The sequence below is a fragment of the Cynoglossus semilaevis genome, chromosome 1 (genome assembly GCF_000523025.1).
Source record: "Cynoglossus semilaevis isolate Cse_v1.0 chromosome 1, Cse_v1.0, whole genome shotgun sequence".
NCBI classification, from domain to species: Eukaryota; Metazoa; Chordata; class Actinopteri; order Pleuronectiformes; family Cynoglossidae; genus Cynoglossus; species Cynoglossus semilaevis.
The window spans coordinates 33799365-33824714 of record NC_024307.1 but is presented as its reverse complement, the minus strand read 5'-3'; the positions used below and the strand labels follow the sequence as shown (position 1 = coordinate 33824714).

The 25350-nt window shown below is 39.5% G+C and overlaps 2 protein-coding genes and 1 long non-coding RNA gene across 6 annotated transcripts in view; 2 read left to right on the top strand and 1 right to left on the bottom strand.

Annotated features, from left to right (window-relative positions):
• Positions 1–724, top strand: part of zfta (zinc finger translocation associated) — a 9081-nt gene extending 8357 nt beyond the window's left edge. Inside the window, exon 6 of the mRNA XM_025062358.1 lies at positions 161–724. Coding sequence (XP_024918126.1) covers positions 161–594 — 434 coding nt within the window. The 3' untranslated portion in view covers positions 595–724. The remainder of the gene's footprint in view (positions 1–160) is intronic.
• A 759-nt stretch (positions 725–1483) lies between these two features.
• LOC112488041 (uncharacterized) lies at positions 1484–4040 on the top strand. The gene is made up of 2 exons (XR_003051716.1): positions 1484–3497; positions 3599–4040. It is a non-coding gene; the product is annotated as an uncharacterized LOC112488041 (long non-coding RNA).
• Positions 4041–5897: 1857 nt separating this feature from the next.
• Positions 5898–25350, bottom strand: part of rtn3 (reticulon 3) — a 30649-nt gene continuing 11196 nt past the window's right edge. For 2 of the 4 annotated variants that reach the window (XM_017034280.2, XM_008328071.3), the window contains 7 exons: positions 21532–24114; positions 16768–16975; positions 14558–14696; positions 12147–12216; positions 11235–11281; positions 9420–9478; positions 5898–9336 (listed from right to left, as the gene is read on the bottom strand). In XM_017034280.2, coding sequence (XP_016889769.1) covers positions 9288–9336; positions 9420–9478; positions 11235–11281; positions 12147–12216; positions 14558–14696; positions 16768–16975; positions 21532–24114 — 3155 coding nt within the window. In that variant the 3' untranslated portion in view covers positions 5898–9287. The remainder of the gene's footprint in view (positions 9337–9419; positions 9479–11234; positions 11282–12146; positions 12217–14557; positions 14697–16767; positions 16976–21531; positions 24115–25350) is intronic. The other 2 variants (XM_017034290.2, XM_017034294.2) reach the window with 1 other exon arrangement.

Genomic DNA, 25350 nt, shown 5'->3' with positions numbered 1-25350 from the left:
TTTTTTTTTTTTTTTTTTTGCCTTTAGTTTAGTTTCTTCAGAAAATCCATACTGTCAGATGCATGAAACCAGAAAGTGTGTTTAAACTTTAAACAGAAAACACACTTTCTGGTAAATATACTTACAATATACTTTAAAGTAATCGAATTTACTTCTGCAGGAGACTCAAGTGAGGACATTAGCCTTGACGTCACAACACCCACAAAGATGATGAAGAAAGAGAAGAGTAAAGGCAGAGAGGTGGGCCCATCCTCGCGTCACAGCCACTATCCCGGGAAGGACCAGAGGAGAAACTACCAGATCCGCTGGAGGATGGAGTACCTGATGGACTACGACTCCAGGAGACACGGGCTCATCTGCATCGTGTGCGGAGCCACGCTCGCTACACTGAAGGTCAGCACTATCAAGAGACACATACAGCAGGTGCACCCACACTCTCTGCAGTACGGGCCGGAGCAGAAGCAGCAGACGCTGCTGAGCTACGACCAGAGGACTCTGCACTTTGTCCTCCCCGAGAACGCTTTCTCCTCCTCCTCCTCCAAGAACCCCGCAGATGCTGAACTGGATCCCGATCCAGAGCGACCTGGCACTTAAAGGGCTGTCGGTCCGAATGGGACCCAGAAAAAACCCTCCATTATCTTTAAAGAAAAAGAAGAAAAATCAGGTCCAGTACGATCTTGTTGTTCCCGGCATCCTGTCTTTGCTTCTGGACTTAATTTAGGACTAGTAATCTGTACAAGTCAGTGAGATAAAATGGCAGAATATCATGATGGGTGTACAAACATGGTCACCAGGCCATTAATGTTTACTTCAAGCCCCAACCTTATGCTCTTTGTTTTAGCCGAACGTTAACAAATCATCATTTTTTTGGAGCCGACAGTTTAGTCTCACATCCCGGGTATTGAGATACGGGGGGAGTCCTCTGTTTACGACGGCGCTTCGTAGTCACGTCGCCATCTCCATACGGCGATAAAACTTGCCAACTACTTCGCACAAAACCTAGTTGGCAAGCGCAGTGGACAAATCACACGCAAGTCACGCGGCGCTACGACGTACTCTTGTAGGTAGCGGACCCCCTGTACTAAGGTTGGACACAGTAACTACTCGAGCTGCCAGACCTATGTGGACAGCAGCATGAAAACATAGCTGCCTAAAACTACAAATTTAGAAGAGAAAAAGATTTATATATATACATATGTGTATGTATGTATATATATATGTATGTATGTATATATATGTATATATATGTATATGTATATGTATATATATATGTATATATATATATATATACATATACATACATATGTATATATATGTATATACACACATATATACTTACTGTATATATGTGTGTATATAGTCCGACATTTACTACAGATGGACCAACAAAAAGGAAATACAAAGATTTTTTTTTAATTTTGTTTTATTAATTAATAATAATAATAATAATAATTATTATTATTAATATTATCATAACCTATCAAATTTTTCGTACCATCCCCTGCTGGTCAGTTCCTGCATCTGTTTTTTTTTTCAAAATGAATCCATCCATGACATGACTGTTTGGCATTTTGTCTAAAGTCTAAAGCTAACCCAAAATCATTAGCTTTTAAAAAATAAAAACTGGTCAATCATATGTCAGTGTAGAAGATAACAATGTTATCTGGTATTATGTCATGTTTTAAAGGTCAATGAACTTCAGACAAAACGTCATACTAGCCTGCGGCTCGTGGATAAACAAGCGACTGTAGCATACGCAAATGCTAACGCTAACTGTGTTGTTCTTAACAGTTACTGTTTTCGTTGAGAGCTTGTTTTAAATTTTTAATTTGAATTCATTTTTACTTATACAACAGTGTCAACAGTGTTAACAAACGGTTAAAATGGCGGCCATATTAGAAAATAACTATTACTGTCTTTACCCAACTTCTGTGAATGCAGGAACATTTATTTTCCTAATTATTTTTTATCAAATAAAAATATAATTGTGTTCACGAATTGGGGGAAAAAAAAGAGAAATTAAACCATTTTTTTTGTGTGTGTAATTAGGGGAATTTCTTATATTATTTAAAAACGGACTAACTCATTGCGCATTAGATTTATTTAATTTTAACATGAAACAAATATCCAAAAGTTTTCGAGATATGTCTCCATCTAAAGGTGAAACTGTAGACTGCAGCTGCAGGCGGTCATTTTTGAAGTCACGTTGAGGAACAGGGAATCCAGCAGGGCGTGGCCAAAAATAATCGCTGACATCAGTCAGCAGTTTTTTTAAATGCCAAAAAGTTTCTCTCTGGCCCAGTTTGTTGTTTTTTGTTTTTGTTTTTTTTTCACAGGTCATTACAATGTCAGGCAGTCATAAATAATATCCTGAAGCTCCAAAAGCCATAGTTGTGGGACAGAGTAAACATCCAATCACAATGTTGTCGGTCAGCAATGCAAACGTGTTGGCTGTCAATCAGCCAAATGATTTACAGCTAAAGTTTAGATGAAGACGAACTAGAAAACATTCACACTGGGAATTTTTTCGTCCCTAAATCTGTCTATATTTGTCCTTTATTTACACAGTGGACTTTTAAAAGGTACTGGTGAGTTTTTTTTTTAGACTTTGAGCCTTTCTCTCTATGTGACTCTTATCTTCCGGAGCGGGAGGGTAAGAGGCCTGCACTGGGGCTTGTTTTTTTTCTGATCAGGGCCCCAGTGTCACGCTCTCAGGAAGGCGAATGTGCGTCTGCGGAGGCAGAGCGGAATTAGTTTTTATGATAAACGCGCGTGAGGACAACGTAGCACTTTGCCCTGCAGATGTACTCAAACAGCAACGCTGCCGTCGGCGACCGGCGGTCACAAAATACACAAAATGAGACTGCTTGATGTTTTGTTTTTTTTGTTTTTTGCTGATGACAATGAATGATGGCGTGCGGCAGAGTCACACACTCGATGTATATTTACCCGTTTACATCCATAATCCTGAGATATTCTTCCTCTAACCCATCAACATATCCACGCTAGCCACGCTGCACCAAAAAGTTAATGTAAATACTTAAAACAAAAACAGAAAAACAAAAAACCACATTTCTTATACAAGCACTTTTCTGCTCCCTGGTTTGTAATCGCGTCCAGTCTTTCTACTTTGTTCAACTTTGGTTCTTTTTGTCTTCTCTTGGAAACAGGCTCATTTCCTTTTTTTCCTGTACAGGTTTTATGCAACAGAATAAAACACCAGAGTGTGTAAAAGAAAAAAAAAAAATCTGCTGTCTACATGTCAAAACTCAGGGATTCCGGCATCAGTAACTGTTCCTTCAGGAACACACTCTCGGTTGATGTGATGAAATGATTGTTTCTTTTGTGGAGGAAAAGACACTGTGTTTACATGTCAACAATAACGGTGCGGAATTATACATCGTCACAGTTTCACGGAGTGGCATGAAGAAGAAGAAAAAAAAAAAAGAAAAGAAGTCTTAATTTTCAAGGACATGTTTGAAAATCTAAAATGCAACGTAAGCTCTCCCTCCTTATTTATACTTTGTTGTTTTGTATAAAAAAAAATATATATAGTATTATTAAGTTATATTGTCATTTTCTTTTATTTAACTTTTAGTTAGGAACAGGCACAGTGATGTAAAATGAAGACCCGGCCAAAATGAAGTCAGCCATCAGCATTGTATCAGAGGAGACGGGACAAAATGAAATGAAAGAAAACGTTTAAAAAAAAAAAAGACTTTGAGTTAAAATATTTCAAACCAAAAAAAAATGTATGCATTGACTCACTTCCTGGTTCTGTTGGATTTCAGTTGAAATGTTGACATGGGACTGACTGTGTTTTTCAGAATGTGTGCGTTTGTGTGTTTGTTTGGTCGAAAGGCTTCATTTAAATCTGTTCTAAACAGACAAAATAATTTACTGAAGCCCCAGAAACATTATTATAATCAACAGAGTCTTTTCAATCAGTTTCTGATTTCTGTTTCCCCTGTTAAAAAAAAAAAGCAGATTCAAGTCTCTCTTAGTTTACAACAGACCTGACTTTGAAATGATGATGCAAGTACAAGTACTACGTAAGACGGTGTTTCCCAACCGTTCTCAGCCGCAGCACACATTTTACACGAGGAAAGTCCCACAATGCATCACCAAACAAAAATGTCCCCAAAACATATACCACGAAATATAATCATTCGTCTTTCTTCAATTTCCTTATTCCTGTTCAGTTGAACACAACCCTGAAATACTCAGGAATTGAAGAAAGACACACACACCAAGATCTTCCAACAGTTGTTTTCCCAGTGTGGGATCAATAAAGTTCAATCTTTCTCTTTTTTTTTTTTTTTTTTTTTCATGTTTTTTAGTCATCTTCTGCCACCTAGTGGAAAAGGTTATATTTGTCATTTTCACTGTTGCATCTATGAACAGGAAGATATATATAAATAAATACCTTTTTTTGGACTAGTTAAGTTATTGGATCATTTTCCACGGCACACCCGATGATCTTTCATGGTACCAACAGTTGGGAATCACCGATGTAAAAAAAACAGTGAAATGACTTGTGGATGGTGCGAATGTGAAACATTTCGTGGCTTCAGTGTGTGTGTCTTTGTACTCTGGTAGAGCAGCTCTGGTTGTTGTTGTTGTTCTCTTTCATTTGTATCTGACACCAACATGTCTTTTTTTTTTTTCTCCCGTTCTGATCTTTGAATAAACTCTCAACACTGTTACACTCTGTGTTTCCGTTTATTCACTTGGCGGTGCTGCGGTTTCTGGACAGAAAAAAAAAAAAAACATTTACCATCAAAGGTATCGAGTACCTCAAAATTAAGCTAACTTGCTGAACTCACTGGAGAAACTTTGTGCCCCTCAAAGCATTTAGCAGATGTAGCCTCCAGCAGTACAATGAGCAGACGACGGACGCACTATGGTCTTTAAATGTGTTTTTATTAATTTTACTTGGACATCAGTACAGAGACCACATACTTTTTTTCAGTTTTCTAACTTTTTTTTTCTGCAACATGTTTCCCAACACTTCAAAAAACCCAAAGTTAAATCTAATACAAAACGAAAAAAAGCTGATGTTAGTTAACCGCTACAGTAAATCAGCAATAGTCGGAAGCAGAAACAAAGACTCCCCCACAGACCACTCAGGTCTCACACACGCACACACACACACACACGTGCACACCTGATGAGAGTACACAAGGACGACGACGAAGAGCAAAGCAACACGTGAAGTACATTTTAATACCTAAAAATAAAACTGCAGTTGTGACTGGGAGAAGTGATTTGTTTAGTCCTGGTGACTTACAGCGTTTACATTAAAGGGTCAGTTCAACTAAAATTCAACTTTACAGCTTGTAGTTAATCAGAAGAAAACTTCATGGAACTTTCGGGTTTGTCCTAATTTTTACTTTAAAGTTTTTAACTTTCAATGAAATCAATGTTGATTTTTTTCCCCCCCGAAAACAAATTATCTGGGCGCCAGAAGGTTTTGTCAATTAGCTTTAGCATTAGGCAGAAAGAAGTGGTTGCGTGTACACACGAGAGATGAGAAAGTAAAAATTATAGTGAGAACCGCAACTTTAAGAACCTCTGCACATTGTCTGCAAATGCAACAAAAATTGTTGAAAATTTTGCCTTGCGTTGAGTCTGCATTTTTCTGTAAATCTACTCAGAAAAGTTGAAAAAAAAGGCAAATGACCTAAGCACCAAACACATAACTTAAAAGAACATGTTTTGGAAAGTGAAAGAAATGAAAAGTTACTAAAAATGTCTTCAAACGTGTACTTTAAATTCCCAACACGAATAACTGCCCAACAAACCACACACAGCAACAGAAAGTGACAGAGCTCATCTGAACACTGCGTAATTGTGTCGGGACACCGACGTGATTAGCATAAATTATTTTGTTGTTGTTGTTGTTGTTGAGTTTTTCTTGGAACCATTGGGGGTAGATCTTCCAACTAAGTTTGTTCTGAACAACTGTCTAACTGTTTAAACAATTTAATAAATACAACATTAAATACAACCTGAATCTAAGTCTAATTTAAGAGGCAAAAAGACAAAGTCACCAAAGTAGATGTAGATCTACGAGTTCGGATGCTTTCATTTCGCAATACTGTATAATTGAACTGACCCTTTGTAAAAAAAAAAAAAAAAAAAAAAAAAACACTTTTTATGAAAGTATTCCAGTAGTTTAAATGACACGTAGCCTCTCAAAACTACACTATGCCACTTCTTTACACTATAATAAATACATGTGATGAGTAATAACATTAGTCTGTGCATCACAGCCTAAGGCAGCTCACGGCAAAAAAAGTGAGCGGCTAGGCTAGCTGCTAGCATCTTAGAACAGAAACAGTGCATATTTGGATTTTGCGAGAGAAGATGCCGCATGCGACGGAGTCGGGACACAGAGGTGTTTTTTTTTTCCCCCCCGGGGTGAGGGGCGGGTTGAGGGTTAAGAGTTGAGGGGAGAGCGTGCATGCACGGTGTTCTAGGTTCTGCACACAACCAGACGCGGTGACAAACTCGCAACTTCATTTTCTCTCTTATCACTCGACCTTAAAAAACAAAATCGATTTGTAGCTGTGGTGCTCACTTATAACTTGTTTTTTTTTCCTTTTTTCTTTTCTTTTTTTAAACCAAGCTCAAAAACACCATCGAAACGATCACAAGTAATTATCATTAAAGAAAAGTCGCGATCAGAAATATATGATACAGCCTAAAGAGAGGCGAGTCTCCTACAGCGTCAACAACTACCGCGTTACGACAGGCTCTGATCAGCCATTGGCGAAAAAGAACACGGCGACCAAACGCAGAGCTCGAGAATAAAATCACTTCAAGCTGCTTCAGTTTCTCCAAGCCTTTACGCAAACCTCGCATTTCAAACACCAAGAAAAGAAAAAGAGTGAGAAAATCTCTCGGCAAACAGCAGACAAGACTGGATGGAGGTCAGAATATTGTTCAAAAACTTGAACGGTAACATTTTCTAATCTATCACTATTAACCATAATTGCGTTCGCTATTAATCCCAACTAGGTTTAATCGCAATTGATCACGATTAATCGTGATTGCAATTAATCACGAGTGGGACTAATCGGAAATTCAACAATAATTCCAATCTCTGAATAATCCAGATGTTGGAATTATTAATACGTTAAAATGCAGAGAAATGCGTAGTAGTGGAATTGAGAGATTTGGCTAAGTGCAACAAAAACATTTACCCACAACGTGTGTAAATAACCTATGTTTTAACTGCACATTTTTGTGCCTTTTGTGCGATATAAAATTTTAGTCTGATAAATCATTACATATTTACGCCAATAATGTTAATTTCGCCAATAATAATAATTTTGTCAAAACAATTGAATGTGTCATCAATTAATATACCGATGAAGTTTACCTTTGTTTTTTTTCCAAGAAAACCTCTAGTTGTTCACTCTGCAATAATTACTTTTTTTTTTTTTTTTTTTTCATAAATAACCAAACATCTAGGACTCGGAGCCTTACCTACAGTCACAAAACACCATGTACTCTACAATTTGTGGTACATTTCCTGTCAGGGTACCCAGATGTGATACAGTACTCAGTATGTAGTTCTCTCCTCGATTGTATTATCAACAATACTGCGATGTTTCTTGGTAACAAAACCAAGGTTTCTTTCACTGTATTCATCGTTTCAATGCCTCCCTCTGCCCCTAACCTTGACCCTCGCTGTGCTATAACTCTGCAGCTGAAGACGCGTCCGAGTTAACGGGAACTTCCAGTTTCACACTCTACGGAGAAACTACCGTTTAACCCGCAAGCTAGTTCAACGGTTTGATCCCAAAATCGCAACTCGTGCCTTAACGTAATACAGTCGCTGTAGGTTTGTAATATCTGCTTAAGGAGACGCAATGGACGAATAGGAAGAAAGGCTCCACCTGCAGGCCAGAAAAAAAAGATCATTTATCCTTTTTCTCCAATTGTTGCTACAGTAACTAAAGAGCGGGAAGGAAAGGAGTGTCGCAGAAACAGCGACAAATGACAAAAGGAGGTTTAAACCATGACCTTGAGAAACACTTGAATAAAGAGGAGGGAAAAATTTAAATAAGACGGAGGCGCTTTGCAAATGCGCGTGAGTGCATTCCAAGCCGTCAGTCTGAGCCGAGAGATTTTCTGGGGGGGCGGGAGGGCGTCATGACAAGAGACAGGGTTGGGTTTTCATAGCCATCACGTCAGGAATCCAGCTAGGCGTTAGCACTAACGTAACTCGCAAACAAAGCCGTCAAGCTGGCCAGTAGGCGAGCGGCTGTTCTAATTTATAGCTAAGTATAAGATAGTTGTAACAATAGAAATGAGATGGAAAAACACATATAATTGTACAGGTGGAGGTGAGCTGTCAAAACCCAGTGGATGGACAGGAGAGCTCTGTGAGGAAACGGCGGTTGGATTTTAAAAAAGCGAGGCGACCACGTTCTCTATTCTGTGGCCTCCTGTCGTCTTCAGCAGTAAATATTTACACAAACAGACACAGAAACACACTCACACACACACACAGAGAGAGAGAGAGAACTGATCCAAACAGTGGACTAGACCAAATGATCACAGCTGGCTGCAGCTTCTTTTATTGGACCCTGCCGACGGGGTTTCAGAAATCAAACTTCAGTGCATTGCAGAAACGTACAGAACACAGATGCCCGTGAGGCGAACGAACTTAACTTGAGCAGAGCCAGAAATCAACTGATATTTATCCCATACAACGGGTCGACTAACCATAACCATACGTCTCCAAATTGCTTTTATTCCTTCTCCTTTGCAGTAAAAATGGTGTGTTTGCGGCCTTGTGTGTGTGTGTTTTGTGCACAGACATTGAATTCCTATAAATACACTCCACCCCAAACCAGGTCATAGATTCAGTCTAGTTCACTCGCCCCCCCCTCCCCTATTTGTCCTCCTGCGACGCTGACATGGGTCCGCCGCCCTACGCTGTTATTGTTGTTGTTGTTGTTGTTGCATCACTTCCACGCTAGCGTTTGCGCTTCCTGGCAGATACGTTTCTTCTCTAAAGCTCGCAAAGTTAAGCTGCGCAGTAGTTTTTACATTTAATATTGAGTAGCTCGGAGGGTTTTTTTTTTCTACCTAGCAAGGTTCAGTGAAGTGGAGAAGGTGATGGTGGGTGAGAGGAGAGGTTTGAACTAAAGGGGTGGGGTTAACTGGATGGGGGGGTTTGGGAAGTTAGATGGTGATGATGGTGGTAACGATGCAGAGGATTTTCTTTTTTTTTTTTTCTCGTTATTATTGAAAGAGGGGAAAGGCAGCGATCATTCGGTTTTGCAGCGCTTCAGAGCTCCGGGGAGTTTCTCTTGCAACCTGCAGTAGGAACATGAGACAGTGAGAAACAAGGAACTGCTGCTTCGGCCAATGATGAACAACCTTCGTCTTCGTGGACTTACTTAGCCATCGTGGTGTTGACCTGAGTACGAACCATGTCGATGTAGTGATCAATCTGGGTCTGGAAGAGAAAGCAACAAAAGAGCGAGAGAGGAGATGTGATTACAGGAAGGTCCTCGGTTTACAATGTCCCCGACCTACGACCTTCCATTATTAATTCCGAAAGGCTTGTTCCGTCATTTTCAGTGTACAGTGTTCCCTCTCTATATCGTGGTTCTCCTTTTGTTCCCTCAGTACGTCGTGGATTGTCTCGCGAAATTTCCGCTATTTCCCGAAATATAGCAACAAAAAAAACTAAAATACATTATAAAATAATCTTACATACAAATGTTTTGGCTTAAAAAATTGCATTTGCGAACAATCGCTGGTAGCTTGGTTTAGCAAGACGAGATCAAACACAGCATACTATTGGTTAATACAATGCGTACTCGGTGTGCTATTAGCTTATTCAGCATGCTAATTTGTTCCTCACGCTGAAAGGGTAATACAGTCTAGGGAGGGTTGATAACTGTGTGGGGGAGGTTAGTAAAGGGTAAACATATACAGAAATAAAATAACTCTCTCGCCTCTACTTCGCGATTTTTCCCATTTCGCGGTGGGTCTTGCACACACCCCATTGGAGTTTTTTTTGGTCAACTTCCCTTTTTTTTTTTTTTTTTTTTTTTTTTTTTAGAACTCTTTGCCCTTCACCGTGACTCCCAAGCGTAAGTCGGACTCGTCTGATGTTTGTACGTCCTACATGTTACAACTGTGTTTGAGTAGGTGAGAGACACGGGTACTTATACACAGTATGTGAGTTCCGACACATTTCCATGTTAATAATTGAATCAATCAAGTGTGAAACACATCCATCTCCCTGCTGTTATTGGTCTTTCTGATCAAGCAACATGCAGAGGAAAAGTGACATTTAGAAACGATGCGTTCCAATTCATTACAATTAACTGTGATTATATGAGATCATGAATAATCATGATGAAATAAGACTAATTAATGCATGGTTATTAAGTAGATTAAAAATTGTGTTTGTAGAACAGCCCTATATATATATATATATATATATATATATATGGGAGGGTTTATATAAATATATAATATTTTATAAAATAATTATTGATGAGAAAAAGGAAGCATGTTGTCAGTATTACTAAAATTTTGACTTTTATTTAAACTTTTCTTACAGTTCTCTTTAAGCCCTTGCTTGTACATGCTTTCTGTGAAATGATACATTGTAACAACCTAACAAAACATAAAATGATACTAACTAGTATTATAAAACGAATTAAAAAAAAACGTATTAGTTATTTTTAACTTTGCATAGACTTTAATCTGTTTTAAATTATTGCTGTTTTCAACGGTTACCTATCAGCCCGTAGCACGTTCTTTCTACTTTTTCATTTTTAATTTAAACAATTTTGAGTCCTTTACTTTATCTAGAGATGGCTTAATCCCATACTCAAGATCAGTGTCGGTCCAATTTTGGAAAAAACTCGTGTTATTCCATTCCTTCAGAAGTTTACAAAGAAGATGTTTTTTTTGTAGAAAAACCACTAGCATAAATGTTTAAACCTAAACTGGGCATTTGGTGAGAAGCAGCTTTGTTATTTTCATAAATATAGATTGATTTTTCTAATTGCTATTAGTAGTTTTTGACTCGAAATGACAGAAATCCTTCAGCGTCTGAAGTCGTCCAATGAGCCACTTTTTAGTTTAAATACTGTGTTTTAAACCAAACACACACACACATTAGCTTGAGAGCACTAATGATTTAGACGTGTGTGTGTTTTCTGTAGTGGTGGGAGAGGGAGGGTGAGTCTCACCTTGTTCTTCTCATAAATGGGTGGTACGGAGAAGAGCAGGATGTCAGCTGTAGAACACGAACACAGGGACAAGTTTACATGGATGTTTTGTGATTTAAAAAAAAAAAAAAAAAAAAAACTACAAGCAAGCAATCTTGGGGGAGGACATGAAATTCAAATGTGGCAAAATCAGCTTTTTTTTTTTTTTGTTTTTTTTTGTTTATCCTAACATAATTTTTACTTTCACTTTTTTTACTTGACCTTCACTGTGTCAATCATGTGATCACTTTCTCTACATGTAATTTTTGTTTCATCGCAGTTTTGTGCCATAAATCCAAACGTGTTCTTACTGATAAAGCGAGAACATTAACCACTGCTCCACAGAAGTATGACTTCAGTACTGACCTGGCATGCCATTTTGGTCATTCAAATATATATAACACAAGTACTTTGCTTGCAGTACAAAACTACATTTTATCATTAATTGGAGGTCAGTGATGTTCGATAGTAAAAACAATTTTGTAGTTGTTTCATATAAATACTGTAATATACTCCATAAACTGCAAATAGCTAGAACAAATTGTCCTCAGTTTTAAATAACCAAACAGCCCGTATGGCAAAACGAAATTATTATTGACATCCTGTCACGGGCCATTTTTGGGTGGTTTGTGGGCCAGAAGTGGCCGATGTGCCCACGAGTTTAGAACCCTGTTCAAGACAGTCATGTATTGTAGACATATATTGTAATCGAGACAGACTGAGGACTGATCATCATCACCGATGTGTCCAGGCTGCAGCATCCTGGTGTTTCAGATGCCTCATGTATGTAACTAGTTCAACGTTAAAAAATTTAGCAGCTAAGAGGGGAACTAAGCTGCACTCTTTGTCAGGAATGTTGATGTGTGTTGTGTGTGTTGTTCCCATGGTGCTCACCCAGAATGAGAATGGTGATGCCGTTGAACACAGCTCCTACGTAGGTCATCAGCCACATGACCACGGCCAGCTGAGAAGACAAAGCAGACAATGAGGCCCCAACGAAAGCAGAAAGCACAGCAAAAAAAAAAAAAAAAAAAAAAAAACAAGTTGAGTGGCTAGTTATAAGATTTAGTATGAGGAAAAAGAATCCTATTTAAAGTTCTAATTAGAGGTCTCGGTGACTGATGTTCACGAGATAAACAGAGCTGTGACCGCCGGTACCTGGTGGTTGGTCAGAGTCGCCTGCCGTCGACTGGGCTGAACATTGTTTTATGCTTCTAAATCCCCTCTAAATTAAACCTGCAGTTGTTATATATACACAGCTAGGAGTCGTTCGAGTGAACTAAGATGAATGACATGTAAAAGTCACGGATAAAGGCTAAAATGCTAAAATGCTTTTATCATTTGCTACGACATCTATTGGGGAAACGTCGGTATTGCAGGGAAAAGGCAAAAGTATAATGATAATATAAATCATTTATATAATTAGGAAAAGGTTAAAAGGTTTGGCGGGCCGGTTTAAAAGCTAAATGAGCCGCATCTGGACCCCGGGCCTTAGTTTGCCCATGCCTGTTGTAACCTGTTGTACCATATAAAAGAAAACACAAGATGCAAATTTCTACATGTTGGCAATGTTCAATTTCAAAACGCACTTACTACAATCACATACAATAAAACACCGCACGCTAAATCTTGAAGTGTGACCGAGTTAGTTTGTCGTTTTGCTGTTAGCAAGTTAGCTGACAAGTTGGTAAATTTGGTTGAAATAATTCGATGAAATATTGTTTGAATAAATACAGCCCCTTCTCAGCTGCTCTTTAAAAAACAATACTGGTCCGATGTCTATGTAAGGCTAAATCTGGTTGGTTGCCGAGAGCCATTGCCCTGTATTTATTGGACTGACTTTATGAAGAGCATAAAAGGAAAACTGTCATTGAATCCAACCACGTGCTAGCCTGTCTTACTTTAGCTATTTTAACCATGAACGTGTGAAGTTGACCTTAGCAAGTGACTAGCAATACACTTACCAACACCACAGTCCTGTACATATCTTGCATACGGTTCATTTTGATTTTTTTTTTTTTTTTAACAATGAATTGTGGCAGAATGTAGTGTTTATGGAATAACTCCATAAACCCAAAACAGGACAGAACAGTCCATGTGTCTGCATTTATATAAAGGTTCTTCAGTCCAGTCCTTCCAGCAAAATTGCGATGATTTCACAAATTCAGAGCAGTTTTGCAATTTTGGACAAACCAACCTCACGGTGATTTCCATTAATTCATCACTTTCAACAATACTCTATTGCCTGTGCTTCCTGTGTGTTGGTTCAAATCTAGTGTCTCTGCTTAAACAGGCTCATATTTACTGAGCAAAAATGGAGCCTGAGATGGTGCAAGGCCACACACCTAACCTAAACAGCTACAAGTTAACAAGGAATAAAGTTTGCTTGTTTCCTTATAAGCGAAAAAAGTTTTTTTTTTTGTCCCCCCATAGTGTGTGCAAATAACATGTGAAACGGCTATGTATCAGAACAACTTTAACCCCAGGTGATTGAAAAGTCAGATTTATGTCATAATGTGTTGGAAATGTAAAAAAAAAATGAAAGGAAGGTCTCAATCCAATGTCTTAAAGTATACTTAATACTTAAAGTAGCTCTAAAAGATAAAGTGGAAACCATATAAGAACAAAACTATATTTTCCTTTTTTCCACATATGTGTATATTGTATGCCGAGATGAGCGTAATTTTAAAAACTGATGACGATAACTGATATAAACATTTACTTTTCATGTTTTTATTTTTCTTCGATTGTAAGAATTTAATCTGTTTCTCTGTCTAAAATATTCCATTTGTATCTCAAAATTTTTGTTAAAAACACCCCTGGAAAATTGTACGTTTTTGAACACATGACAGATTTACAGTTAGCAACTTATGGTTTTGTGCTTAAGTTACCAATTAGTTAGGAATCTCAGGACTTTTTGCACATTCTCAGCATAAATAGGTGAATGTCAGGAAATTCTTTACATCGGTTTTACCGAGTTTGTATTTCATCTGCCAAACATGTTGAGGTGGTTTATGCGGAATATTTGGAGTCAAGCTGTTGACACAGATGTGTACGCCTCACTGAGGCATGTGTCAGGTGGCAGCTGGTCATCATTGTTGACTGCCTCCTGAATGATGACGAAGATGTTTAGTCTATTGTAATATAATAGACACCAGTTGGTTTGATTTTAATGACGCAGCTGTGACTGTTTATCCCCCCTCCCTTAAAGTAAAGCCAGTAAAGTCAGCACTCTGAGGAGAATGGAAACAAATGCTCAACTACAAGTCAACTAAGCTGCCGTCTCGGAGTCTTTGGCTGCTCACCTTTAGGGAGTCCACAAGGTCCTCTACCAGAAAGAGGCGGCTCATCTTCTTCAGGGCCTGGTTGATGTAGGTCATGCTGGAGTCCACGTGCTTGCGGAAGGTCTCTGGGGGGATGGTGACATCCTTTTCTATCAGCCCTCTGCACAGAGGGAGGAGAGGAGGACAGAGGAAAATGAGGCTACAGTACATGTCAAGGCTAAAAAAAAAAAAAAAATGCTGCAGGAAAACATACGCAACCAAACTGTAGGGGAAGAAAGTTTAGAAGAGAGAAGGAGCTGTGACTTGTTTTACTTTTGAAAAACAATGCTATGTCATGGGGCATTAAATTATTGGGATCAATATCTCAGTTGAAGCCGACATCAGAGGTCAGTTGCTGTGAAACTGTGACATTTAAAACCCAAGTTCAGGTAGCAGCTAAGTGCTCTGCATTGCAGTGCATTTTGTAGTTTCACCAAAACTGAATGCATCAAATTCACTGCTCGTAAAAGTACTCTATGTCAGTGGTTTTCAAAGTGGGGGGCGTGGACCGCTGGAAGGCCACAAGAAGAGAGTGTAGGGGTGGCACAGAAAATTAAAAAAAAAAATGCAAAAAATTCTATACATTGTATACATTGTATAATGTATAGAATTCTTTGCATTTTTTTTGCAAATTTTTCAAATGTCAGGGTGAAAAATGACATTTTTCAAATGTCAAAAAAAAAATGACATGTTTTCAAATGTCAGGAAATTTTTTTCAAATTTTCTGTGTAATACTTGTTGGATTATCAAGTTTACGAAGATAGCCCGAAAGCTGCGACTTCGGCATGATGACGTCATAATCTGTGTAGACCTAGCGGTTTGTGCCTCTTGTCAACCGGCTCTCCTCCTCCAGCTAGCTAGTGCATGTTTTTTTTTTTTTTTTTTTTTTGTTATGCTAAACAATTATTAGTAGTGAATAAAAAAAATGGAAATACATTCTAAAACTGTTTTAGATATTTCGCTCTAGCATTGTCTGTGGGTTTGCAAAAACTCCTTATATGAATTTCTTTTAAGAAAAGACTTCACTTTTTACAACTACGACGGGCTATACAATTTGTGGAAATATTTCGTATCCAAATGGTGATGAAAACACTATCAACCAAAAAAATGTTTTCTAAAACAATTTAACACATCGTGCTCTGGTATCGCCTTGCGTCCCCAGCCCCCTCTGCACGTGCACTTCTCACCTTACTGAAGGCTAAAAGATGTATCCTGGTGGTGGTGGTGTTTCAAAATGTCAAGGTCAAGGTAAAGACGACAGGAAGAGTGGCGTAAAAGTATCACAATTGAACTGGTGTGACGTCTGTAATGTGTTGCAACACCAGGAATCTCTTTTAACTTCCTTAAATTCAAACACCCGTGCTTCACGACCGAGCAACACAGAGACAGAAAAGGTCAAGCAAAACTACTACTATCGATAAAAGACGTGCTCTGTAGTACAACAGCAGTACTACCGAGTATTTTTACTGTTTCAGCTGACTGTAATGCACCAGATGTCCTTGGATTGAATTACTGTCTGAACTGTTTGAAATATATTTCATTAAATGTAGAATACATGTACAGAAAGGATCAGCAGATATTTTGTCCGTCTTAATGGCTTAATGGTCCTGTTTTTCATTTTCAGAAATGTTTCGTTTTTGGAGTCGACACTGATACAAATCAACAACATGCACGCTAATTTCAGTGATGATAGTTTGTTAACGTTAGACCTGTTCTGAACATCACCTGGGGTTGACGTCAGACATTTGAGAGTTTAATATTATTTTCGACATAAGCTATTTAAGTCATAGCTTTAGGAACACTTGCAAATGTTCCATTATAATCAAAAATGCAAACGATGACCTGAACTACTGCATTATCACTTTTGAAGCAGCTTATATCAGCATCTGTCAAATTCAACAAGTGTTCAGTTTCCGACATCCTCAAACTACGGCGTTTCATGGTCACGTCGCCATCTACCATAAATTTATTAAGACTTGTTCCATAACTCTGACGCACAGCGGTAAAGCAAATTTCGTATGGGAACTAGTCGGCGAGCAGTAGCTGTAGGAACAGAATCCCAACATAAGTTAAACACCCCCCCTCCCCCTGTACATTTTCTCCGACTTTGCATTAGAGACACAGATAACAGTTTCAAACACAATTTGAAAAAGGCACACATCACGAACGGTGTCACTGCCGCTTTGTCTTACTTGAAAGGGTGACCGTCGCTGGACTTCTGCACAGCCTGGACCACAGACTTGTAGATGCGGAAGGTGATGGTAACACAGAGCAGGGCGAGCAGCAGGTAGGAGACCACGCTGATGACACTGAAGGCTGCCAGCGACAGCAACAGCAGCATGGACACACCAAACACCACGCCCGTCTTCTTGGGGTCTCGCCAGTGGATCAGATCTTTCACTGCGGGGTGGAGAAAGAGAGGGTCAAATTCACCACAAAAAGCACACAAGAGACTTTTGGTGGCAATCCCTTGGTGTCTGAAATCAAATCTGAACTAAGGGACTCTGAAATGGCTGGGTGATTAATTGAGATTGGATTTTTATTTTTTGGCGTTCCGCGATTATGAGGACAAGACAGCCGTCTTAAACGATTGTTGTTTCATTAGCCTTGCTCACGAGTTGCTCACAACGGTGTGCTGCAACCCACCCCATACACAAATATTTGTTTCACTTTGAGCACTTTTGAGAGAGCAAACAGGAAGCAGCGGTTTAACACATACTAAGATTACTCTCTCCGATTAATTTTTGTTTAAATTGCACCGCGGTTTATTACGACTGCACTACCGCATAGATTTCTTTATATTTATTATTTGCATGTGTACTGTAGCGCGGCGGTAAAATGTCTCACAGCCCGTTTGCTGTTTTTCATAATTAAGCTGTTCATTCCAGTTGAGTCTATAGACACTACCGACCGCTGCGAGCTGCGAATTCGATACCATACCCGCGGCAAAATCTAAGCTGGCCGGCGCCGAACGACAACACAGAACATAATGCACGTGCGGCCATACGATGGTGCGTTCAAGGCACCCTGGAAAATGCAGTAAAAAGCAGGACATAGAACAGTCATTTCAGGAAGAATATTGGGGATAACACACAACGTAACTACAGATTCCGCTATACATTTTAAAAGCTCAATAAAAGCAATTTCTCAAATTAAAGAAAAAATAATAATTTTGATTCATTTTCAATGTTACCAGGGAATATTTGCCACTTTGCGATTACTACGATTTGTGACACGTAATTAGGGTCCCCTGAAAAACCGAATCTCTTGTATTCATAAACAAAAATACACCTCCCGATCAGATGAAACGGGACACGCTTTGTCCTGTGTTACCGTGAGACTCAAAAATAGCCTGCAAATTGTCAATGGAATTAATTAATTAACAGGACGCTTTATACGCAAACTCAAGTGACCCGTATTGAATACGTTATCACTTACTTTGAGATCTCTGCTACGACAAAAACTGTGTAAAAAAAAAAAAAGTGTTACTGAAAAGTTGTAAAACGTGCATCTACAGGAGCTAAAGAGTACTAAAAGTATTCTGGCCCAGTAAAGTGCGAGTTGGCTTCATGAATCTCTGGTGCACGCTGCCAAGAATCAAAGGGAGGAATGAAGCTGGATATGCCCACGTCACGTTTGCATGCATGTCCTGAGTGGAGTACTGCATGCAGAAGTAATGGCTTTTATACAAGGCTGTTGTGTAATGCTGTGCCGAGACTCCACTCCCACGTGAAGAGCAAACAGGAGTGTTTGAAAGTGGCTTGTGTAGAAAGTGTAGACAGGCCCCCTAACGATTGGACGCCCTGGGGACGATACAGACCTCCTTACTCCAGCTAGTTTATTGGGAGCATGAGCTATATAGGTCCCACACACACATCACATCGAAATCTACTGGCTTTTCATTCAAATGATTTGCTAAATCTCATATGCCCCGTACGAACTGTACGCTGACCAGTCCCGAGAACGACATGCTAATCTTGTCATACCGAAAACAGAGTCCGAAAATATGTGCATTTAGCCCGGGTGTCAAAATGTAGACGTTGATGCTTTAAATTCAACTGTGCTGCACATACAGTATTTTGAGAGATTAAAATAAACGTTAGGTAAGCTAATGGTAAAGGCTACATGTAGAGAAAGCTATATGAAGAGAATTTATATTGTCCTTTTTGTCAAGTGATCCCTCTACCAAGATTACCAATTCCATGTACAGTCGTCTCAACTTTCCCCATCGTGCTTTACGGGTGTGATCATGTGACAACAGCCATCACAACTCGCTACCTACGTAGATGTGATCTAGAGCAAACTTTGTTTTATAACCACAAATTTAAAACGTATACGTGCTGAACACAGCAGGCCATGCACAATGGGATGCAATGTATTGCATTTTTTGTCATGCAATACAATGGCATCCTCATCGTAATTGCATCATCTATTATGCAACATTTTCTCCTTTTTCCTCCCGGACACTTACTACAAACATTTACTGTTTAAATTTTAAAGTAACTCGAGGCGTTATAGCACTGTGTCCACAACGAAATGTAAAGAAGGTCTTTTACCAGGTTTATTCGTATTTGTTTTCTCTTACTACGTAGACATGAAGGCGACAATTCCATCGACCTTCGTGTATGCGCAACCCCTTTAATAACCCAGTGAGGAGCAGCACTGCGGTAATGTATTAAAATAGAACAGGCTGAGGGCAGGAGGGGGGAGGGAATCCACAGCATATGCTCATCTACAAAGCACACCACCACCAAACTTCCTGCCCAACACAAAGTGTTCGACAATAATTAGCCATTTAGAAACACGTTACTGGTGTACACTGTCCACGAGCCTGCAGCAACATTAAACACATCCAGTGGCTTAACCTTAACACGCTTTTCTGAATATTTTTTGCCTCTGCTGATTGCCACCGCCCAACACAAATCAACAAAGATTGGGCATAGATTACTGACTCTGTGCCAAACTCTGCCTGTGTATGTGTGGAATGTTTGTAGAAAAGGGAGGGTGCTGCAGAACTGGCATTTGTAATACTTGAAATACAACACTCTTTGAACGACAGCACGAGCATTGTAAGCTCACGGTTGTTCTAAATGTTTTGCTAATCAGCCTGACAGCCTAACAGACCGAGTTTATTACTTCCAAAAAGAGTCAATATTTGACATGTAAAGGAAGTCCATTTGAGAGTCAAGACCAATTTTAAAAAGTTAGTATTCCTTGTTAGGAATGTTAGCAATTACAGGGTTTACCCTGTAATTGCTTAAATTGTTGAAAGGCAAAACAATAGCATGAAAGGAGGAGGGATTAAGATTAATAATATGATTACAAACCTTTAAATCATTGTTATTTTTGAACATTTTTTGATCTTGCTTTTCTTGTTAACCAACAGTGCTACAGAGCACAAAGGCAGACACCGGACACTGGGGGATTGACTGTACCCCCATGACTTTCATGGCTTTTGCAAGCCAATACTCTGCCACCATATTTATACTCCCACTCAGTCACTCTGTGTCTATGGATCACTGCTGAGCCAGAAAGGACAGAGGGCAGAACAGGGTCACTAGCTTAATTTGAATGAAAATCACTGGGTTACATGCAGACAAAATGTCTAGACACGATCGACGCGACGCATCGTTTTGGCAGCTATAATATCTAACGACTGCACTCTATGCACCTAAAGACAAATACCTTGGTATTTGTCTTTAGGTAAGTGTAAGTGTGCACCTCAAATGTTAAACATGGGACTATGAACGTCTGGGATATTAAGAGATACCCTTATTAGCACCAACAAGGTACCTCAGAAGCCGCCGCATCAAGACGAGGTGTCTCATCTTTTAGGGTTCCATAGACAGACCGACACGATACCTTCTTGAATCACACCGTTTATGGCATTGAATGCATCATATTTGCCACCGTGCATCATGCTTTGTGTCATTTTTGCCGTATTTTACACCCTCAAATAATGCCGTTTTCACACTCAACTAAACTCGAAATGGGGGTTTCGATCCACAACTAATTATTTTGGGTACGGAGCCATTAAAACTACTACGCTTCTGATCACACGACAGTGTATATGTCAGTTTGGCAGTAGTTCACGCACTTGATCCCATTCTCAATGTGAACAAACCACGCATTAAGTGATTAAGTAACAGCAAATCACAAAATTAAAAGTTCTCAGATCGGCAATCTGCCAATTCTTTTACCTGTGATGAGAACTAAAATTTTGGGCTGCAGAACAGCACATCATATTTGATTTTGGGCTGCAGAACAGCACATCATAGTTGTAAATGTTGTCGACTGAAAAAAAATTTAAATCGGCAAACGTATAAGCAAGTCATACTTACCAAACAAATCAGAAATAGGCTGATAAAATTGCTACCTCTAGAACAGGTTGATTGTTTTAAAATCGATCCTTTAAGTCCGTCTAAAGGTGCATTTAAAAAAAAAATTGCAAGATGCACATATGTATATGTGAAGTAAACTGAGAAACTCACTTTTAAATAGCAGACGTTCACTGCTTCACTTAGCTTTGACTGAGAAACTCACTTTTAAATAGCAGATGTTCACTGCTTACTCACTTAGCTTTTGACGACTTGCGGGTTCTTACTCCTTACTCTACATACAGACCTGTTCTTTGCAACGAGTATGAGCTGCGCCGAGGTCTAAGCAGAATTCAGGAAATTTCACACTTTGTTAACTTGTAATTTAAGTCCCGGCTTTAAGGGCAATAAGGGTATATACTTTTATATACCGCTTTGTTAACTTGTAATTTAAGTCCCGGTAATTTAAGTGCAATAAGGGTATACTTTTATATACCTAAATCAATAAAAAGTGAAAAGCATAGCAAGACTGAAAAGACTGTTATAGGGAGCATTTGAAACAAACAAACAAACAAAAAAAATATGTTACTGAGGTGTTAACATGTGTCAAGTCAACTGACCTATAGAAAGTAATGTTACCTGATATGTGAGTTAGTATCGTTGTCAAGACATGCTCAGCAAGATGATAGGCTTCATCTACCCACTCATCAATAGTTTCCATCTCTTTGGAATTCATGCTGCCTGATTCATGGCCTTTTGGTGAACATTTTGGGGTAGGAACTGATGAAGTGGTTGACTTCTTCACACGTGGAACATTGGGGTTGTTTTCCTCAGGAATCGTCGTGTGCAAAGAGGGCACGTCGTCCTCCTCTTGACTGCTTCCCAGCTCTTTGAGAGCATTGATGGTAAGCTGTTCTTGTTCAAGATCCATAATCATGGTTAGAGGGGTCTGGGAGATAGCTAACGGTTTCTCGCTGATTTTGGCCTCTGAAAGAACATTTTGGTGTCGGTGGTCTGGTTCTTCCTCCTGCCTGGATTTCAGGCACTCCCGCATAAACTCCACAAAGCTATCTTCTGACCCAGGTTCTTCAGGTTCAGTAGCCATTGCCTCGAATGTTTTTTCAGGTGCCAAGGCATCAAATGTTTCTTCGTTTCCTTGACGGTTGATCACAGACCTGTTTGAATCTTCTTTGAATATAAGCGTCTCGCCATCACTACGAGATGTGAGGTTAACCAGGTATGGATTTTCTAGACTATCATTTGTCAAACTGGTTTCAACAGAGCTGATATTCTGTGCTTCATGTTGAGTTTTGGAGGAATCGTAAATAATTGGGTCATCCAGCGTGGCAGTTGCATCATTATCAGAATCAAATGACTGAGTGAGTTTGCTGTAGACATCACCCTGCACGAAGCTGGTATCAGATCTGGAGACCGTCTCTACAGAAGTCCCTTTTGTGGTCATGAAGGTACTTTCGCCTATGTTGTTCTTAGTACAAGAAACAGGTTGAATCGAAGAAAAATTTGTCCGGGAAGACGCGACCTGCACAGTTTCACCTTCATCTGACCAGTCATCATCACCGTCAGAAAAGTCCACCTCTTCATCTGGGTCTGTGAAAGGTGAGGGTTTATCAATTAATCTGTTGGATAAAGTGTTGGATTTATCTGATACTGTTTGAGAAAAGTCAGATGTTGTTTCCTTCAAAACTGTTTGACTCTGTGACACCTCGGGCTGACATGTGTTCTCCTGGTTACTAGCCTCTTGAAGATATTTAGGCTTGTCATGTTTAGGCGAGTATTCAGCATCAGAGTCGACGGGGGAAGATGAGGGAGAGTAGCCTTCCCCCATTTCTGGTTCTACTTGCTGTGTCTTGGTTGGTCTGTTTTTACTGTCCTCTGGTTCGGGTGTTTTGGGTGCCTCTGTGGAGGAGTCTTTCAAAACCTGAAAATCTTCTATCTCTTCTTCACATTCAATGTCCATCTCCTCTTCACTGTAATTGGGTTCATCTGTCTCAATAACATTTATTGTTGGAACCTGCATTAGCTTTCTCTCAGACTTCGGTGGAATTATGACCTTTTCCTCAGTGGAGAAATCGGAGCCTGCAGAAGCAGAGGCAAGGTCCTTTGAAACTTCTGGTTCAAAAGACGCAGTTGTAACAGAGGCAGGATGAATGACGCCATCTTCGATGACAGTGTCATCTGATTCTCCTGAACTGTCCATTTCACTTCCCTCTGGTGGCTCGTGTTCCCTGGTCACTGATGTCTTGTCCTCGACAATTTGCTGTTCAGTGCTAATACCAGTTGGTGGGGAATCAGACGGTGGGTGGTCCAAACCTACATGACTCGCCGGAGATGCTAGAACCTCTGAATCAAGATTTGTCCTAAACTGAGCATCTGTTTTTTCTTGCTGATCCCACACGTATGCCGTTGGCAAAAAACTAAGGTCAAACTCGGACTCCTCCTCAACGCTCAGTTGCTTCTGTGCAATGTCAAGATTATCATTTACTTGAGCCGTTTTGACTGGAGAATCAAGGAATGCATCCGGAACACCAGCAGTGACAGCATCAGAAACGGGTGAAACATCTTCTTTTGCCTCCTTTGTTGCAAAAAACTCTGAAGTCTTTGCAACTTTAGTTACATTTACAGCATCAAAGTTTGGAATGGGAGGTAAATGAGCTTTCATCCACTCCTCTGTCTCTTCAACGTCATTAACATTTCTCAAATCTCCGAGTACTTCAAAGGGAGATTCAGGTGACTCTAGATCAGTAGAACCACCTTTTTTGGGGAGATCTTGTGTACTTTTTCCAATAAGAGTATTCTGTGGTTCAGCGGCATACTTATGAGCGTCAGTCAGTGAATTTGGGATCTCGCTGGGAATTTTTCTGATTACAGTGGTAAATTTTTGGGTTTCGAACGGAAACCTTTGGGCCTCAAAAAGAACCCTTTTCGCATCAGTGGGCGATTTCTCATAGTGACGATCTCTAACCTGAGAAAAACCACCATCACTTCTGATATCAGGCTCCTTCTGTTTGGCTGCAAGAGCTTCCAGAGCTTTTATTCTTTCAGAAACAGGAGATGTTTTTATCGGTGATTCTGGTTGTCCATCAGGTGACCCTGCTTCAGTCCCGTAATGATCAGGTATAAAAGTGCCAGGTTGAGATGGAAAGCGAAGGGATGTCGCTACACTTTCGCAGGGCTTTTCTGAGCCCAGAACAACTCGTTTGTCTGCATCGTCATGCATGAAAAAAAAAATAAAAGCAAAGGTAAAGGATGGGAGGTCAAACAATTAAAGACATTTTACTCTCATGCACTTCTATAGTTATGCGGAACTTGCATGTTGCAGCCCAAGCACTCGTGCATTGCATCATCATCAAAAAGTACGATCTTGATCATCAATTACAGCTTCAACTGCATGCTGTTATACTAATCTTTAACTTAAACGTTGCGATTCCTTTAAAATAAATGAAAGGAATGGCCATATGAAGCAGCTAGAGGAGACATGATTCTTACAATGTACAATGTATGGTAGTAGCAGTCAGTGTATCAGTGTATAATACACCATACTGGATAGAAATCATTTTCTTTTTGTCGTTTTAAAGAAAATGGCTTTCCATTACATCTGAAGCTTTTGAAATGGCAACTGTTCAGTGTGAACTTTGCAAAAATGTAAAAAGAAGAATAAAACAACAAAAACAACATTCAAGTCAGCTCTAGAATTTAAAAATGCAGTCTTGATTGCTCGCTGTAAACATAAAGCCTAAATGCATCAGTATTGAGTATCACAAACATTCTCTAAATAACCAAAAGTACCAAAGTAGACAATCTCTAAATAACCAAAAGTACCAAAGTAAGTCTTCTTCAATCTGTTGTCTAAATTGAGGATATCCAGCGCACGCACCAAAAAGACCTGAGTTTCAAATGCATTGAAGGAATTGGGTATAGGTAAAGAGCCATGGGTGGACAAACTGGGAACTTCCCGGGTTTATAAACAATCTTGTCCGACAACCAATATTCCAAAACACTAGTGAGGAGAGATTAGCTGAATGGGACGTGACAATAAATTGTTTAATTGTAATAAATGTTAATTTACACAGCTGTCGCATTTGACTTTACCACCTTATCTGTCACACCACTATGGCCATCCAAAGGTGTCTATAAGAGTGACAACAATGTCAGTGTTTCAGAGAGGTCACGTGACTGCTGGTCCACCAAGGACCCAAAAATCTTTACAGTAACACAAACAAACGACCACCTTCTAATGGTCTCATATGATCTTGAATCTAGATTTAGTTCCTTTATCTAGACTTTATGGAGATTCAACATGATGTCATGATCTCGGCCCTTTTTTGCCTGTGTGTAAACACAAGACGCAACACTGTTCTAAAGCCCAACTGAATGGCTTACAATACAGAGCCTTGTTTAAACCTCTGCCACATCATTTGACTTTGCACGGTGTCAAAA